General features: G+C 44.7%; 1 protein-coding gene across 2 annotated transcripts; it reads right to left on the bottom strand.

Annotated features, from left to right (window-relative positions):
* Positions 1 to 406: 406 nt before the first annotated feature.
* KDELR2 (KDEL endoplasmic reticulum protein retention receptor 2) lies at positions 407 to 18,522 on the bottom strand. Of its 2 annotated transcripts, XM_034988340.1 has the most exons (5): positions 18,339 to 18,522; positions 9,207 to 9,307; positions 5,343 to 5,501; positions 4,114 to 4,366; positions 407 to 2,504 (listed from the first exon to the last, which is right to left on the bottom strand). In XM_034988340.1, the coding sequence occupies exons 1-5, from the start codon at positions 18,427 to 18,429 to the stop codon at positions 2,470 to 2,472; spliced, it is 639 nt and encodes a 212-aa protein (XP_034844231.1). In that variant the 5' UTR covers positions 18,430 to 18,522; the 3' UTR covers positions 407 to 2,469. The 2 variants fall into 2 exon arrangements, with proteins under 2 accessions (XP_034844231.1, XP_034844230.1); XM_034988339.1 differs by lacking the exon at positions 407 to 2,504 and having other exon boundaries at positions 3,941 to 4,366.
* Between the last annotated feature and the right edge of the window lie 1,266 nt (positions 18,523 to 19,788).

The following is a 19,788-nucleotide window of genomic DNA, read 5'->3' as shown; positions in this document are numbered from 1 at the left end:
TGTTAAACCAGGGTCACGGAGCTAGAGTGTGAGGAGTGACCCCAAAGCTTGTGCTTTCCTTACTCAGGGTTCCCACCAACCACTCATGATTTCTATTGAAACGAAATCTTTGCTTGACCTTTCCACGAAGTCGTCCAACCTAGTGGTGTCTTTGGAAAGGCTGGGCTGGATCTTCTCCCTTCCACCTGCAACCTTTTCGTCCCCCCTCGCCTATTTCTCTACCTACTCCTCTCTCAACCAGCTTGTAAGGAAGCAGGAAACGTTATTCTGACACTGTGATTGAACTGGATGGGGAATGGATTGGTGTCTGTAAGCAGCCAACTTAGCCCACTTAGTAGAACTTTATTTCTCCTCATGCTTTCATTTAAAAAAATTCACACGAATAAAACAGCTGGATAAAAAAGTATTAATTACCTGATAACCTTTATTGGAGAAGTGAAAGGAACTTTGAAACAGTGCATCATACAAGGTCTTTGTTTCCTATGTGTGTGAGGACACGGCCCCAGTCCCGCCCTCCCACTCAGCCACCCTATTTATTAAGATGTCATCCTGGTTGGGCGCAAAATGGTGGTAACATCTTAGCCAGTTTCACTTTTACATGGGCAGAATGACTAGAGAAGACACTGATACTTCCGAAGTCAGGCAGCCTGCTGAGGTCCCAGATCCTTGTCTGCATTGTGCTCTCCCACAGTGATCCCAGCTTTTGTTTAATTTACATGCACAGAAACAGTGTGAGCCCCCCACCCCGCCCCCAGTGTGGGCAGCAGTCTGCTCCACTATACCGAGATTTCCCACCCTTCCTCCACGCTCTCAGAATCTTCCAAGGAGGATGAAAACAGAAACTAAACCAAGACTAGAATGCTGGGAAGATACAGATACACAAAAGGACAACCATGAGGCAGGGCGGTGGCGGGGTTGGGGGGGCAACGGGACGGGACGCAACAAAAAGAGAGATCAAGACAAGAGGTTCAACTATGCAGTCACACTGCCAATTTAGAAAGATGTTAAGAGACACACTAGATAAAAATAAAACCCATCTAGCTCCCTTCTTCCACAAGATATTTTAATGCAGCAAGCAAAAATACTACATCCTTCTTGTAGTAAGCACTGTTAGTATTCAACACTTTAACATTTATGGTGCATCACGTAAAAACAAAGTCATATGCTTTTGCACAAATCAAAAAAATGTAGCAAATCAATAAAATGGCAAAATCAGGAGGAAAAATTCCAATTTTCCCTCAAAATACAGAAAGTTTTAGATTAATTTGTGGACAATAAATGCTTGCGGCCCTATATGGAGCTTTTATTGCCAATTGAAAAATGAAAAAATCATCCTGACATAGGATGTTCCAAAAGCCTAATTCACAAAAAAAGGACAATTTATTCTACGTTTAATAAAATGTTTATTTAGGATGGTAACAAGATAAATCATGCAAGAGCTCAGTAAAAACAAAACAAAAAACAAAAACAAAAAAAAATCAAAGAGTGTAAGGAATGGCAACTGGTGCTGCCAATTAAGAAAAAAACTGTAAATCATTTTACTACCCGAAAGTGATACGAAAAACCATTTGAATCTGAGCACGGACATGGTTGTAGTAAGCTTTTGGAACTGTAAATTAAAGTGATAGGTGACTAACTTGTATTCCATTCCTCAGAGGAGCATAGTCCTAGATCCAGCATAATCATTAAATGTCCCTCACATCCCACATTTAGATGGCAAGCAGCCCAGAGCCCCTGCCCACTGAGTTCTCGGACACCCTTGGGACAGTCTCAAACTCACTCTTCTTAGCGGGAGAGGGGGGCAGGCACCTTTGGTGACTCTTGAACGAGACTCCATCTACATTCAGAATCCAAAAATCTTGGTAATGAAAACCATAAGCTTGTGAGTCATCCTTACCAGCCTTACATGTAGTGTTGTGATGTCCAAGGGAGGATTTCCACATTAGGTGGGAAGAGATTTGAACAAAGATAGATCAAATTGAACATAGTGTCTCAGATTTCAAACAGATAGAACTCATCTTTTGGCAAAAAATAAATATAGTGGAAGGCAAGTTTGATAGATGGAAGAATATACAATCTACCAACTGTCAAGGAGTACAATTTCACTGCAGACACCAAGAATCAACAGTTTCAAAGAATGAAAAAAAAAAAAGTTTGCACTTATTCCTCACAGAATCTTCACTCTCGGAACTACCCCAACTGAAGCTACACACTGAATTTATTAATACAGCATTAAGTTTCTTTGTGTAAAAAAATCTTTGTACATAGGAATAAAAAAAGATAAGGCAAGATGCATTAAACAGAAACCTTCTGGTTCTTTTCCTCTGGGTTCTTACAGAGCCACTGATGACTATTTGCAACAAAAGAGTTAAGTTTCTGATTTTCCGCATCACGCATCTTGTGCCTTTGCTGTGGTAAGAATTCTGTCCGAGCACCCTGAAGGACAGAGGCTGGGGTGGTCTTTGGCACTTACGCTGGCAGACTGAGCTTCTTTCCCTTGAGTACTAGAATTTGAGAGAGAGGGAGAGAAAACAAAAGGTTACTGGTATTGACAAGCTTATCGTTGCTTTCTTCCTGTTCCTAGAGGTCTGCCACACTTAAGACAGCACAGAATAAGGTACAAGGAAACAAGCCCTTGGCATCACGAGTCATTGGATTTTGGTGTCAATTAACAAACCCCCTGAACTATGAGTATGTCACACACACACATATTTGAATTTTCTTCATGTTCCTTGATGTCACAGCAACTGAATTTAAGAAACACAAATTCGATTGAAATTGTCACTAAATTCACAACAGCATTTTCTTCTCATTACTTTCTCCCCTAATCAACATATAGTAAAATATAACTGTTAACATGTACAGAGGTCTATGAAATTTTGGACGTTAAAAAAAAGATACATATGTCCCTGTAGCCAGCAATTCCACCATAAGGCATTATAATGTCTACCAAGGGTTCTTGGCCTAAGTCTATGGTTGGGTTTCAGGGGCTCCTGAATCCCCTAAAACTATATGCATACATTTGTGTGCACATGCATTAATGTGCTTTTTTATTTTTTGAACAAGGACCACAGTTTTCATCAGATTTTTGTGATGTTCGCATGTCCTATACTCACATAAATGTGAAAATATACATATACAAGGATACTGATTTAAGCAGTTTTTGTTTCTGTTTTTTGAGAGAGAGAGAATGTGCAAGCTGGGGGGTGGGGGCAGAGGGAATCTTAAGCAGGCTCCATGCTCAGTGTGGAGCCCGACGCGGGGCTCCATCTTATGACCCTGAGATCACGACCTGAGCCAAAATCAAGAGCTGGACGCTTAACCGACTGAGCCACGCAGACACCCCAGGCACTGGATTTTAATAGCAGCAAATCAGTAACAGCCTGAATACCCATGAACAGGGGACTGAGTAAGTAAATTATGGTAATACACATAATGAAACATTCTCTGTCTACTGAAAACTATGGAGATTTCTATCTCCTGACTTGAAAAAATGTGAGGGGAGGGGGAACAGATTATGTATAGAACAGCACGTATAGCTTAACTCATGTATCTGTGCATATGCATGGACATATCTGGAATTACACTTATCGAAACATTAACTATGATCATCTCTGAGTGGTAGGGTTTCAGGTGATTGTTTTCAGAATTATAAAAGCTGATTAAATTTCTTACACTAAAAACATGTTATTATAGAAAAACAATAAAGCCACAGAAAAGAAAAAGGCTGAAAACCCTGACCCAGATTTTTTTTTTTTTTTAAAGATTTTTTATTTATTTATCTGAGAGAGAGAATGGGAGACAGAGAGCATGAGAGGGAGGAGGGTCAGAGGGAGAAGCAGACTCCCTGCCGAGCAGGGAGCCCGATGCGGGACTCGATCCCGGGACTCCAGGATCATGACCTGAGCCGAAGGCAGTTGCTTAACTGACTGAGCCACCCAGGCGCCCCTGACCCAGATTTTTGACAGTCATTAAAATGTTTTTCTGAAACCAGTTGTGCTTGATGAGCTAGTGCCAGATTAGGAGCAGGGAGCTCCTAAAAACACACAGGGAGGGAGCTCCTAAAAACACACAGCTGTAGGAACAAAGCAGGGAGAAGGCAGCCCGTGGTACCTTTTGTAATGTACAGGTAGAAGAAGTCACAGTAGAGAATAGTCTGGACAACGCCGGCCACCACAGCGATGAGGTCAAAGAAGCCCTCGAAGTAGAAGCGCCAGATCCAGTTGACAAGATAGAGAGCGCGGTAGAGGCCCAAGAAGAACAGGTAGTGGGTGGTGATGGTCTCCGCCTCCCCTGTCTTGCTGATCATGAAGAGCTGAGGAAGGATAGCCACTGATTCCAGGTAGATGGAGAAGGTCCACAAAATCTGTAAGAGAAACCACAGGCTTCAGTCAGCACCCAGTACCCACCGTGAGTTCACAGGAAATACTCCCGCTTTACTGTGGAGTGGCACAAAGAGTGAGGAGTCTAGGCATCGGAGGACAAACCAGAGTAGCTCGGCAATGGAATAAATCTCAGAAACTTGAGCTACATCGAAGAGGCACGACATTCCCAATGACAAGCTGGGTAACCCACACACCTCTGCCTCTGTGAATTTTCATTACCCATCTCTCCAGCATCTCCTTCCCGGTACAATTTGCTGTGAATCTACATATGTGTTTCTCCCAGGTAAGCTTGTCCCACTCCGAATCTAGGGCGCTCTCCGCCACGGTGCACGAGGCCGACAGCCGGGGCCTTCTACTCTCCCACTGCTGCTTTTCCTTACCAGCTGGTCTCCTTCACAGACTATCTCAGTATTTTCACCATGTTTCTTACTCTTTGGACTTTCTTGGTGTGGTTAAATCAAAGGGGTAAGTAACGAGAATTGTAATTACGTAAACACTCTGCGCAACTGGATTCGCGTGGACGACAGAAGGCCTTGCACGTAGCCCTGGGAGTGTTCTGAATCCACAAGCAGCAGCTTCCCCAGGACGTTAAGGGAGGGGCGAGGCAGGGCTCTGTGGAGTGCAGGGCACCATGCAAACCACTTTTCCTCAACACACCCAGCGTAGCAACACTGCTTAGGGGATCTGCACACAGTATCAGAGTGCAACACCCTTACGTGAAGAACTGTGTTCTTCAAGCACTTGGACGGGCAAGGCACTGTCTTTGCTCCCACGGAAGCCTGGTTTACTCTCTAGAGAAGAATCCGGCAAATACCTGGGGGTTTAATTCCTGTCTGTGATTTAGTTACACCGAACAGTATATGCTGCACCAGAAGTTTGCCAAATCAAACAAACAAGCCAGAACCTCCCACATTATCTGCAAACATGTCTGTTTGCCTAAATAACCTCTTAACTAACCTCCAGAGGGGAGAAATCATGATTGACTAGAAAGGAGAGGCCTCCCACAGGGACCACCAGAAACTCCACTCGGAAGGTATCATGATTTCCGTCGTAGGTTGCCTTAAATTTCATGTAGATCAAGTACACCGTGGCATAGGAACAGGCAATGTAGATGAGCTAAGGACGGAAGAAAAGCACAGGTCATCCATACTTTACAACGGCTCCAACTCCCTTGCCTTTCTACATCATCCATTTGCTCACAAAAGCAAGATTGTTTTCCTTGGCTTCTTTATTTTGAAACTTAAATACAATAAAGTTAACTTCGGGGGGTATATAGATCTGCTAGTCCTATAACCACCACCACAATCAGGACACAGGATAGTCCTATCATGTAACCCCCCCAAAGACCTCCTTCATGCTGCCCTTTGTAGTCAAGCCCTTCCCCCAGGCCCAAAGTCTGGCGATAACTGATCTATTCTTCTTCCTTTTTTTTTTTTTTTTTTTTTGATAACTGATGTATTCTTGGTCCCTGCAGTTTTTGCCTTTTCCAGAATACCAAATACATGGAATCACATAGTATGTCCCCCAGGACTGGCTTCTTTTAAGTACCATAATGCGTTCTCGGTCCAACCATGTTGCTGTGTGTTAACAACTGGTTCCTTTTTACTGCCGAGGAGCAGTTCACTGTCTGGGTGCGCACAGTTGTTCCTCCACACACTACCTTCGGGACAGGCGGGTTGTTGCCAGCTTGGAGGACAATAGATAGAGCTACTATGAACATTTATATACGGGCACTTGTATGAGCCTAACTTTTCATTTCTCTTGGGTCAGTACCTGGGAATGGGATTGCTGGATCATATGTTAAAAGTGTACCTTTAACTTTAGAAGAAACTGCCAAAGAAGGCGTTTTTTAAAATTAGCATATAATGTATTGTTTGTTTCAGGGGTACAGGTCTGTGATTCATCAATCTTACACAATTCACAGTGCTCAGCATAGCACACACCCTCCCCAATGTCCATCCCCCAGCCACCCCATCCCTCCCAACCCCCTCCAGAGAATGTATTTGTAATCTCACTTTAAACCATTAGATAGCAGCCTACGGGGCGCAGTTCCACACCAGTGCGCCTCCCTCCAGCATGAGGCTATTTCTTAGCTAGTGCCTTTCTTTTCTTTCTCTCTTTCTTTTTTAAGATGTATTTACTCATTTGAGAGAGACAGTGAGAGAGAGAGAGAGAAAGAGAGAGGGGAGGGGCAGAAGGAGAGAATCTCAAGCAGACTCCCCATCAAGCGGGGAGCTGAATCCCATGATCCATGAGATTATGACCTGAGCTGAAACCAAGACTTGGAGGCTTAACTGACTGAGCCCCACCCAGGCACCCCTAGCTAGTGCTTTTCTAAAGAGAAGATACAATGTAGCCCACATTTAACTTTATGATCATTTTTACTTACATTGTGTTACTTTAACACAGAACATTCAGATCACTTCTATGAAATTCTGTCTGGTAGCATACCAAAAGCAAAACCAAAAGGAAGGGATAACTTGTCAAAGCTTACAAGGGAGCTCACATAGGAGTACAGCTGTTCAAAGGCATACAGTCGAGTTACGTTCTTTCACATTCAAAAGGTCAAACACCATATAGTCATGTAACCCAAAGGAAAAGTCTGTTATTCTGAAATTACAGCAATTTTCAAAATGCAGAATTTTAGGCCCAAGAACCAAAGGGGAGGTTTAGCCTCTGAATGGAAACAAGTGGGATATCAGTTGGGATACCCAGTACTACTCCTCAGGAAAACCACCTTATGAAACTTATAGGAAAACATCTAGGCTTATTAAGAAAATGAGACCAATCATCAAGTCCTCATATGCTTAAAAACAAAACAAAGACACTAAACTATCCCTGGCACCTCATCATGAAGTTATACTTGCAAATAAATAGTTGACAAGGTATTAAAATTGTTGGTCTTACCCATAAACCAAACTACCAAAAAAAAAAAAATCAAGATTAGTATCTTATATTGTTAGAGTTCTCTCCACATACAAATATATGTATACATGTATATGAATAAGATAACATATAAATCTACATGTAACAACAAAACACATACATTTATACACTCCTCCAGCAGAACATCTGGCCAAGGCATGTGGTAGCTGGGAGGGTCCCTCCCCAGCGCCCGGAACATGGCCAGCCAAGATTCTGTCCCTAAAGGCTTAGGCAGCCACGGAGGTAAGCAGCTGCTTTTCTCCCCTCGCCTGTGCCTGGCATTTATAGTCAAAGCAATGAGCACATAAAACTTGGCTCTCACTCCTCTGATGTTCAGGACATGCTTGGGAACTAGAACCAAGCAAGGATCTTCTGAAAGCCAAGGATCCTGAGGGGATTCTTGCTCACATGCTTGTAATAACCTGCAGTTTTAACTTGCCTGGACAACAAGCAGGGACCTACCCTTTTTTTTTTTTTTTAAAGATTTTATTTATTTATTTGAGAGAGAGAGACACAGCGAGAGAGGGAACACAAGCAGGGGGAGTGGGAGAGGGAGAAGCAGGCTTCCCGCTGAGCAGGGAGCCCGATGCGGGGCTCGATCCCAGGACCCCGGGATCGTGACCTGAGCCAAAGGCAGACGCTTAACGACTGAACCACCCAGGCGCCCTGGGACCTACCCATTTTAAGTAAGCTAATTATTTCCTGAATACGAGGCTCCGGTCACTTAGCGATGAAGAATGAAATGATTATAGGTAACTCAAATTTGTTTCTTAGTAAAGACTACAGGCCCAAATATGGCTTTGTCTACTCTGACCTGTGCTTATAAAAAATGCTTTTTAAGTACCACACCAATAGGCTTCAGGTTAAACATGACTTCCTCAGCTGTGCCCACAACACTGCCCCGCATGCAGGTGCTCAGTAAGCTATGTAGAACGAATGAATGAAAGAAATGAGACTCCTACTGCACACCCTGAGAGCCCCATACTCCTTCACAGCACCCATCACAAACTGCCGTCATTCACGGAGTATTGGGATGATCCGTCTACTCTCCCCAACCAGACACTAAGACTTCTGCTCGTTTTCGGCCCTGTCCTCAGAGCGAGGGAAGTGCCCGGCACTGTGGGTGCTCAGTAAGTCTAAGTTCAATGATGGTGCGAAACCGAGGCCTTGGCAAGCAGGGAGCATGCACCCCCAGTGGTCCACAAGATGTAAGGTGGTACACAAACATCCTGCATTTTAATCATTACACATTTGTTTTCATGTGGATTCAGAAAAAATAGGACACCAAAGCCATGGATACTAATGCTTAGGACAAGTTAAAAGGTTTTAGAAACACATTAAACGAATTATGGTACAGATGTTATTTAGGCATGGAAAGAGTAATAAAGATGGCACACAAAGAAGTTCATGGAACATGGAGTTAGCAGGAAAAGAAAGAAAAGAAGTAGAAGCCTACACATAATCCCTCCCACAACAGCAAAACGAGGTACTGCAGCGAGGAGTCCTGGCTTTCATTCCTCCTTCTGAACCAACCTGCTGGGTTTCCCAGGGAGTCTGTAATTTCGCACTGCTTGAAAACATGATAGTTATCCCTCTTTCTTGCAGGGTTATCAAGAGCTTTAGAAGTTTATCATACTCAAGGAATTTAAGATGAAAAAATCTCTAACTGCACAGCACTTTAATTAAACAGATACTCCTCTGAAACAGAAAATGTGCTTAATGATAATGCCCTTCCCACGTCTATGTACAAGGTGGTCTAAAAGTGCTTAGGTCGAGAACAGCATGTTTAGACATTATTCTAGAAGATGTCTAAGTACACAGCTGACACAAACTTAATAGTTTCCAGAGGCCTGTGAGTTATGGATAAAATGCATTCCATTGGATGCCATACCATACCTTCATAGATGTATTATATAGTGAAATAAATGAAGTGAAAAGATCCAGGTAACGAGTTGTGAAGACCAGTGCAAAGAGAAGCTGGCTTTTTCCAGAAATACCTGAAGAAACAAAAGGAACATATTAGAAAAGCCTGTCTTAGAGAAGCTGAACGCTTCCCGCAGAGAAAACCGCAGCAAGCGCAGATACGGAAAGTGGGCTCCAGGGTCAAAGGCTGACGTCTGCGACGACTCCACAAACGCGAGCAGCCGTAGTTTTCCTTTCACTTAACACTCCTGAACATGCTCCTTCAGGGAGGCTCTACCTCTGCAGTCTTACCCTGCTGGCCGACGATGGGAAAGTGCCTGAATCATTCCAGTGCCACTGTACCAGGATGTTCTGTTCAAATGAGTATTTTTCTTCTTTTGAAAAGATTTTACTTATTGATTTGAGAGAAAGAGAGAGCGCAGGTGGGGGAGGAGCAGAGGGAGAAGGACCAAGCCGACTCCGCCCTGACACAGGGCTCAATCTCACCACACCATCCTGACCTGAACCGAGTTGGGACGCTTCACCGACTGAGCCACCCAAGTGCCCCTGAACACTGTATTCTTCAAATATATGCTTCAGGCAAGAATAATTTCACTAGTTCTGCTGGTATCTATTGTTGTAACTTGTCTGCTACCTTCCGCATCTTTCTTTCTACTTTAAAACAGTGTATCTCATGGTGACAAATCCTTCATGGCCTTGGGATCTAATCTGATTAAGGAGATGAGGAACCCAGAGAGGAACACTGCTACAGGGAAGAGTCTGAGCGTACCACCCTGGAACAGTGGTATGGCCTCCCAAGGCAACTTATTTTGTGAGGGCAGCATTTCCTGGACATGTTAAGATTTTTAAAAATTCCATGTCTTGGGCGCCTGGGTGGCTCAGTTGGTTAAGCAACTGCCTTCAGCTCAGGTCATGATCCTGGAGTCCCGGGATCGAGTCCCGCATCGGGCTCCCTGCTCGGCGGGGAGTCTGCTTCTCCCTCTGACCCTCCTCCCTCTCATGCTCTCTGTCTCTCATTCTCTCTCTCTCAAATAAATAAATAAAATCTTTAAAAAAAAAAAATTCCATGTCTTAGATTCATCACACAGCCATAAAAATGTTGCTCTGGATGCCATGGCAACAAGAGGGTGGAACCTACTACTATAGTCAGTCCTCAAAAGCAGCAGTCTTTAAAAAAAAAACAAAACAAAACCAAAAAAACACCTTAAATCTGCTCCCACCTCCAACCACCAGTCCACCTCCAGAGCACTGCTGCGGCACGTGGAGATCAGCTGCGAAGTGTCGATGGTCACGTAGCATGTGCACTCAGCTTTTCTGACATCTCAATTTGGCCAAATATTTATGTGACAAAGGATGTGAACTATGGGTTTCAGATGAAGATTGAGCAAATTCATGAAGGAAACTGAATCCTACTGCACATCAGAACCCACCCACCTTCCTCTACGTTGCAAACTTCACACCATTAAACATTTCAGTAAGCATGCATTTTAAAGAAATGTTGCTTCACCAAATTACTGGCAATGCTCCTATGGAATGTGAAAACTACATTGTTTTTAAATGATATTTTGTAACATAATTCTGCAGGTTGCTGAAACTAAAAAAAAGCCTGGATACAAGAATGTTACTTTCTACATACGAATAATTGCAGTTCTAGTCTATTCACAAAAATACCTAAACAGAACCTGAAGAAAAAGTTGACTCCTTCTGGATATATCAGTAGTAACCAATTTCAAGGGTCAAAGGTGGAGATACAGACAGTCTGCTCCTTTCAGTTTTCCCCAGTAATGGGGAACGTATTTTCTTATCAGAGATCAATGTTCCAAAGGAGAACAATGAGGTTGCCATTCACACAGAGACATGGGAGAAAGAGAAGACGCGATGAAGGGGAAAAGGATAGGGAGCATGCAACTCACATTTGATACTGGTTGAAGCTTTGAGAGAGAAATTCCCAGTTCCTTTCCCATCTGGTTCTTTCCAATATTTTATATAAAAAAATTATAGGGTACATACAGGCAAATTTGTTATAAAGGGTTTATTCTAATGGAACTTTGGAAGCCAGATAGATTTGCGATTTTTCCTCATTTTCGGCATCCCTGTATTAAAAATCCAGGGCTATCATATCAATTTTACCACTCCCTTTGAGACCCAACTCACATACCACTTCCTCTGGTAAGTCGTCTTTGAAGACACCCCCCTTGGTACTGTTTATCATTCAGCAAATACATAATGGAAACTACTTCCCAGCAGCTGCTGCCCCAGCTCCTATTATGATCTTACAACATACACTGCAATTATCCGGTTGCCTGTCTTCCCTCTTCCCTAATAGACACTGAGATCTCCAAAGGTTGGGCTCATGTCTTATCCATTTTGTATTCTCTGTGCTCAGCACTGGGCCTGACATGCAGCAGGGCTAAGAAAATATCTGCCGAATGAATGAACAAATGGTCAAAAAAAAAAAAGAGACAGAATTCATTTTATTTTCATGTCATGGCGTAAATTCTCATTTTGTGGTATTTTGGGATAACATTTCCAAGAAGTTTCTAAGTCATACTGTGTCTCTGTAACTGTCAATAGGCGATGTTCTGTGGGCTCTGCCCTAATTTACTGCCGACCAGAGGGTGGGAGAGCCCCTGAGCAGGAGAAGAGCAAGAGTCAGGCAGTGTGTGGCCTGCAGCTTGTCTCATGGTGCAGAATCCATGTAGGAACTGACATGCTGGAAATCTAAGTGTGCTCATACAGTTCTACCCTATTCTTCCTGGACTGGGATCCTGATTAGGAAGTAGCAGCTTCTTCCTTTAAGACAGAAAAATTTTCCAGTCTTCACAAGATGGCAGAGATCCCAGCTGAAGACAGAGAGGGCAGGGGCAGGAATCTCCTTCCAGGGAGAGAACCTCCTGAAAGCCTGAGGGGCTCCCACAGTCACTTTCTCCCTGTTTGGGACCAAAGCATGTGAAGGCTGGCAGGTAACAAGCTCTCAAGAATACTCATTCTAAATGTTTCTGAAATGGCCATCCCAATACCAAATGCACCAAATATCCATATTAAGGAGTATGACACATTAAATGGAAATCAGTCATTAAACCTAACACCATTCCTATCTTTTACATTGGGCCAAATTAGGTTTAATAAAACCCTACAACTATACCCTACAGTGTATATTACTCTAAATTATGCTGCAGGTTAAAAGTTGCATTTCTTATATTCCCAGTGGTTTACAGAACAGAACCCTTGACCAAACAGAAAAGCTTTCCATGAATTATTTTTGTTCTGGTTAACAGCTGAGCTGCAACCAAGTCCCGTAGGTTAGACCACCAGGACAGTCTGCACTGTCAACAAGGCAGCATTCAACAAGGGCCCCAGGCACCATGCTCTAACCCATTGTCTCTAAGGATGTGGATACTCTCCTAAAGGCCATTAACTTTCCCTGGAACCAGCAGCCGAATAGTCAGGAACTGATCCTGACTCGTAACACAACTCTTGTGACCTAGGGAAAAAGAGCCTCTGAAGCCAGACAGACTGGGTTTAAGCTCAGCCCCTGAACACCCAGGGTAAGCCTGGGCCCATGACATACATTGCGCCCCACCCCCAACCTCACTTTCTGCATCTCTCAAATGGGGACAAATTATGACAACTTTGTGGGACTGCTAAAGAAAAAGTGCTGTATATTATACCTGTCACATTGCAAATGCTTGATAAATGACAGCTCTCACTATGTCCTGTTTTGTTGTTTTTTCTTGTTTTCAAAGAAATCCATGCTATTTAATTAAAAATTCCAACTGGGCTAAAATATAAGGAATAAAAACAAAAGGACCTTTTAACATCCCTCCCACCTCCATTTTAAATGCAACTTTCCAGGCTTTTTAAAAGCTCCTTTATGGGGCGCCTGGGTGGCTCAGATGGCTAAACATCTGCCTTTGGCTCAGGTCATGATTCCAGGGTCCTGGGATCGAGCCCCACATCGGGCTCCTGGCTCAGCAGGGAGCCTGCTTCTCCATCTCCCTCTGCCTCTCTCCCTGCTCATGCTCTCTCTCTGTATCTCTGTGTCTCAAATGAATAAATAAAATCTTTAAAAAATAAAAATAAAAATAAAAGCTCCTTTCTATATATGTGTTTGTATATGTACCTGCATATATGTTTGCCCCTTAAAGTGGGGCCACAGAATCTTCTGCTTTACAATTTGCTTTTTTTTTTTTAAAGATCTTATTTATTTGAGAGAGAGAGAGACAAGCAGGGGGAGCAGCAGAGGGAGAGGGAGAAGCAAGCCTCCTGCTGAGCAGAGAGCCTGTTGTAGGGCTCGATCCCAGGACTCTGGGATCATGTTCTGAGCCGAAGGCAGATGCTTAACCAGCTGAGCCACCCAGGTGCCCCTACAATTTGTTTTTTTATCTTAACCTCTCAGATTTATCTTCCCCTGTTAATACTTTTAGCTCCTTCTTGTTAATGGCTGCATAGTGTTCCGTAGTGTGACCATACCACATCTTCACAACCGCTCCATTAACGGACATTTGGGTTGTTTACAACTTTTTTATGAATACTACATGAACATCTTTTTATCTATAAACAGTGTTTTATAGTTATTTAGGTACAAGGAACATCTTTATACCTATAGTTTATTTACACATATGGCAATTTCTGCAGTTCAGATTCCTTACAGTCACTGGTATAAATATATGAACATCAACTTTAAGTTTTGATAAGCAGTCAGATTTCCTCTAGAAAGGCTGTGCCAATTTTCATATTCACTAACACCAAATGAGAACGGCCTTTCACACCCTTGCCTATGTTACATGTTATAAACCCCTTACTTTTCTCACCCAGTGAGGAAATGATGGCATGCATTGCTGTTTTACTGTCCAAGTTCCTAACTGTTAATGCGGCTGGGCATTCTTTCACGCTTAATGGGCCTCCTGTTATTCTTCTGTGAACTGCCAACTTTGCCCATTTTTCTATCCTTTTTATTTGTAGGATTATTTTATTATGTGTGTTAGCTTTTTGTCACTTAGATATATTGCAGATTATTTCTCTCAGCTTATTGTCTTTTAACTTTGATGATATTCTGAATCAGTAAGTAAATTTGGGGAGATGAATCATCTTGCCTCCTTACCGGCCTATCTAGTCCTATTCAGAACCACGGTTACGAAGATACATTCAGGTCATCTTCTATGTCCATTAACAAAGTTTCAGACTTTTCTTCACAGAGGTCTTACCTACACCTTGCTGGGAAGTCATGGGAGCCTTCCCTGGGATCCTTCTAGCCACTTCACATCCACAGGATTTACTGCCTGCATTTAATACCCTTTATTTTTAATACCCTTTATTTTTATCTTTTTATATATGTCTTATTATTTCAAGTAAATTGCAACTTTCTTGAAAGCAGAGACTTTGATAGCTATAAGCTGCTGTTCTAAATTGTGTCCCCACTACCTTGCACTCAATGGGTGGTCAACAGATTTTTTTTTTTAAGATTTTATTTATTTATTTGACAGAGAGAGACACAGCAAGAGAGGGAACACAAGCAGGGGGAGTGGGAGAGGGAGAGGCAGGCTTCCCGCCGAGCAGGGAGCCCAATGCGGGCTCGATCCCAGGACCCTGGGACCATGACCTGAGCCGAAGGCAGAAGCTTAATGACTGAGCCACCCAGGCGCCCTGGTCAATAGATGTTTGGGAGCAATGATTAGTCAACAGACTGGCACTCAAAAGAACAGAGGGGACAGCTGCTACAAAGAGGGAGCTGGGAATGTGATACAATAGCTTCCTGAAGTACTCAATGACCACAATAAAAGAGGAGATTTTTGTATTCAAAATTATAAGCTGTCCAATTATGAGAAAAGCAGGGGACACTGGATGTTCCTGTCATGTATGGAAGGATAAAAAGTCTACAACAAAACCAACATAACAGCTAACAACAATCAAAGCAATAGATGGGGGAGGAGGGGAGAGACTAGGAGAGGTCGGCTGGGAGTCATGGATCTCAAAAGCACTCCACTAGTAATGTAAGCACAATAGATACAGCACTATTAATAACTATCAGCCAGCCTACAGAAAAATGTTGATAAGAAGTTCTTCATCTACAAACCAAGGCTTGTTCTCCCAAGGCTATCCAGGTCAGTGTAGAGGACAAGGATAAAGTGATAACTTGAGTGTACTGTGGATCCAGCTGCAACGATAGTTCAGGGATATGAGAAAGTCACACTTCATTTGGGCACCCCTTTGTAATGACAATAGCAGACAAAGACAGAGAGCTAAACCAAGATCAGCTCTCCTACCCTCACTTTAAAACAGGCCCTTTAAGGTGGTCATTCTCAAATTAGATGGTCAGGAAAACAGAATCTCCAGCTTCCTCACTAACCTGTCTCATCCCTTACCCTAAGGGAAAAAAGCCCCATGGTTCTGGCTGCAGGCATGTTCAAAACAGGTGCCCAAATCCTAAAATGAACCCCAATACCAATATTGTCAAAGTGAGAAACACAACCTGAACGTACAAGTCTCTTATTCCAGTTATTTGAGAAACTCATATCAAATTCTCTTTCAAAAGCCTCTAAACAACTTTCATAATTTAGAATGGAAAAACAAAGCAGCCAATCAAATTTAGCATTTAATTCTGAATAAATGATCTCGGTGATTTTGATTTTTAAAAGGCCAGGAAATCTCATGTATAAGAACTAAAATGATCTTCAGTCTGACAAAGAGAATAGTTTAATAATGCCCTATAACTTCAGGTTAAGTGTAGGAAGACTTGACAAATACACAAGAACTTAACTACTTATCTTCCTTATTATCTTGGCTGAAGTATTTTCTATTTTCCTAAATGCTCTTAAATCTCCCAAATGAAGATAGTGAATATTAAAAAACAAACAAAATAGCAAACCCTCTCACTTTCTCCATATTACTCAAGGTTTCCTTAAGAATTCTATACGTGGAGGTATACTAGCTTCTCCCCAACATCTTAATTTAGGTATGTGTTTAAGAGACAGCAAGCTTCAATACTTAAGGACTTGACAGAGAACGGGATTCTGAGAAATACACGAAAGAAAACTAAGAGACTCATAGAAAAATTTTGAAGCAAAAATCAAGATAAAAGTAACATTTTCTGAGTGAGGGGTGGCTGAAATGGGTAAAGGCAGTCAAAAGGTACACACTTCCAGTTATAAAATAAGTCCTGGGGATGTCATGTACAGCACGATGACTACAGTCAATAACACCGTATTGCATATTTGAAAGTTGGTAAGAGAACAGATCTTTAAAGTTCTCATCACAGGAAAAAAATGGTTAACTATGTGTGGTGATGGATGTTAACTAAACTTATGGTGATCATTTCACAATATATACATATATCAAATCATTATGTTGCATACCTGAAACTAATACAATGTATAATATGTCAATTATATCTCAATAAAGCGGAGGGGGGGGGGGGGGGGGGGGGGGGCGTGACAAATTTCCTGAGTGCAATGAAAAGATGACCTAAACTACTGGTCTGGCATCAGAGTTTAAACTAAAATTACTGAGGCCAAAATAGACAATACTGATTCAAAATCCTTAACTGTGAGTTTGCTTGTGTTTCAATCCTGGCTCTACCATTAATTTCCTCACCTCCCTTAAGGCTCAGTTCCCTCCTCCACAGAATGGGGACAACAGCACCTAGCTCTTAAGGTCATTTTAAAGACTAGGTGGAAAAAGCTATATAAAGCATTTAGTGCGCTACCTAGTACACAGCACGTGCTTAATTGTCAGCTATCACAACTGCTGCAGTTACTTTGCTATAATTGTAAATCTTACAACTGAATCTCTCAGAATATGTACAAAATGAGAGATCACCTCCAAGCCAGACAACACTGGTTTCAGTACATGGACTTTGTAACATCCATTTTGACTGCTCAAAGGTCTCTTGTTTTTGCTTACTTCCTCGATCTCAGGTATGTTCTGGGGAGACAGGTGAGTCCTGAAGACAGCAGTCAGTGATGTGGGGTGCTACCCTAGATATGGAAATCTTTAGAAACTGATCAGGGAAATGGGATCTTTTACTGCCTGTGCAAAAACTGAGCTCTTGAATTCAAAAGTTATTTCACTGAGGCCGTGGCATCAAAAAGAAGTTTAAAGAAGACACTGCATTTCAAGAAATCGTTTAAAAATGTGCCCCTCTGAAGCTTTTAGGGTTAATGAAATGTAAAACTTCACAGCTTTTATCTGGGAAAGATTTGTCCCACTGCCTCCCAGCAATGCATGCATGAAATGCGTACTCCAGAGGCGGGAGTCGCCAACTCACTGGTGACGTGGAGCGAGGAATTACAGGAGACCACACGAGACCTCGGCGGTACCCGGCGCCGCAGGTTTAGGAGAACCCGTTATCAGATGGAGACACTTAGAGTTCGACAAACTAGCTCGTTTCTCAAAGCAGCACTGACGGTCCCCAAGAAATTCATTTAGGGACGGACACACACACACACACACACACACACCCGTGGCAGGCGAGATCCTGGGTCCCAGAGCTGGGGTGAAGCCCACACAACTCTAGGGTCAGGTCTGACCCGACACCCTAACCTAAAGGCCAGTCCTCGAAGGGGCAGGGTAGGGAGCGGGGTGACTTCCCCGAGCCCGCTCCACCTCCCGGGCTGGCCTGGCTGCCACGTCAGGCCGAGCGGGCCGCGCTCCGGCCCATCCTCCTCCCTCCAGTCCCATTGATTCGCGGGCTCCCCGCACCTCCCGACCCGCCGCCCAGGCGCGCGGAGCTGCGCCCATCAGAGCCGAGGGCCGAGGGGGGCAAGCCGGCCGGACTCCCCCCCCCGGCCCCCGCCCCATCCAAACTTTTCAGACAGAATGGGGCCCCGCGCAGTCTGGCTGGCGCCTCCCCCGCCCCGACAGCTCAAGTTCGGGGGCCGACCCGGAGCCGAGCGGGGCCCAGAGCCGCGACACCCTGCCCGGCCTGGGCGCCCACCCCGAGTGGCCGCAGGGCACCCCCCGCCAGGGCCGATCCCCCGCCGGGCCAGGCGAGGGGGTGTGTCGGGCGCCGCGGGCCCGCGGGCCGTGGGGCGGCCGAGGTCGGCGGCTCCTCGGGGCGACCCGGCCTGGCGCCCGAGCCTCTCCGGGACCTGGCCCGCCGCTCACCGGCGCAGGAGCGCGTCTTCCAGATCTTCAGCAGCAGGATGACGATGGCCGCCAGGTGGGATAGGTCCCCCGTCAGCCGGAAGATGTTCATGGCGGCGGCGGTCGGCGCGGCGGCCCGGGGCTCGGCAGCTCAGGCGGCGGCGGCGGCCCCCGAGAGGAAGCGGCGAAGATGGCGAGAGCGGGCGCGACGTGGCCAGGGACGTGGCCGAACTGCCGGCGCGCGCGGGGCAGTCTGGGAGCGGGGGGGGTGGAGCCGCTGCCAGGCCCCGCCCCTTAAAGGGGACGCGCCCAGCGCAGGCCCGGCCCGAAGCGCCCGCACAGGGGCTCCCTCCCCAGGACCCCGACCCCTCGCGAACTTCCCCCGGCCGGTTTCCGGCCTCCCTCGGGTGCCAGCGATTTCCTTTAAGTTTTTGAAATGACACTCCCTTGTGAGGGATCTTTCCCCCCCTCCCACTGATCCTAAGCGCTCTGCAGGCTTATTGGATGAAAAAGTGTAAGAGGAGAATAAACGTTAATCCGCGGCGGGTTCGGTCAAGATAAGGTCGTTATTGGGGGTGCCCGGGAGGATGCGGCTTCTGTGGGGCGGGGGGAGCTTGAAGCTTTTACCATCCTGGGGACTCTCTTTGAGAGTGCAAAATTTGGTGGAAAAGTGAACATTTCTGTAGGATGAGAAAAGAAATCACAAGAAATTACAAGCAGAACAAAGCTGACAAACTGGATCCGCTGCATAATTTGCGGAACCCAGTGCGGATTGAAAACGTGGGGTGGGGGGCGCCTGGGTGGCTCAGACGGTTAAGCGTCTGCCTTCGGCTTGGGGCATGATCCGGGGTCCTGGGATCGAGCCCCACATCGGGCTCCCGGCTCAGTGGGGAGCCTGCTTCTCCCTCTCCCTCTGCCTGCCAATCCCCCTGCTTGTACTCTCCCTCTCTCTATCAAATAAAAAATAACAAATCTTAAAAAAAAAAAAAAGAAAAGAAAAGAAAACGTGGGGTCCTGAGTTCAAAAGAAGGAACAAAAAGGGCTGGTTAACAGTGCGAAAGTACAAAGCTTTCTCTTTTCTTTTTGCAGTCTGTCTCGGGGTGTTTTCTGTTTGCTATTTTATGCTGTGAATAAGAAGAAGTCTTAAATTATGATCAAGAGTTTCACAGATTGTCTTTATATTGGGCCATGTCAGTTTTGAATGCAAACACCGGAACACTGAAGTCCAATGCTTAATCGCTGAAAGAACACGATTCATATTTCAGGGCTTGTCCTAGAGATGGACACAGGCCAGACCCAGGAAGAGGGGAAGGATGAAGAGGCGGTCCCCCCAGACACAGGGCAGGCCCCCCCAGACACAGGGCAGGCCGGCGAGCACTCCTTTGGGCATGGGGGTACTGGATGAGCTAGTGCCATGAGGCACGTCTGCTCTAGATTCCAGTGGAGTGTGCACGTGGGCCTGATGGCTGGC

The sequence above is a fragment of the Mirounga leonina genome, unplaced genomic scaffold (assembly GCF_011800145.1).
Source record: "Mirounga leonina isolate KUSES-001 unplaced genomic scaffold, KU_Mleo_1.0 Mir_454, whole genome shotgun sequence".
Lineage (NCBI taxonomy): Eukaryota > Metazoa > Chordata > Mammalia > Carnivora > Phocidae > Mirounga > Mirounga leonina.
This window is presented reverse-complemented; position numbering and strand designations above follow the sequence as displayed.

What these genes read in the sequence shown, in the direction of transcription:
- KDELR2 (XM_034988339.1), bottom strand. Translation starts at nt 18,429, where the DNA reads ATGAACATCTTCCGGCTGACGGGGGACCTATCCCACCTGGCGGCCATC. An exon ending in TATATAATACATCTATGAAG is followed by an intron (nt 5,502 to 9,206) that starts GTATGGTATGGC and finishes TTCCGTCCTTAG; the next exon opens with CTCATCTACATTGCCTGTTC. An exon ending in ATGATTTCTCCCCTCTGGAG is followed by an intron (nt 4,367 to 5,342) that starts GTTAGTTAAGAG and finishes TTTCTCTTACAG; the next exon opens with ATTTTGTGGACCTTCTCCAT.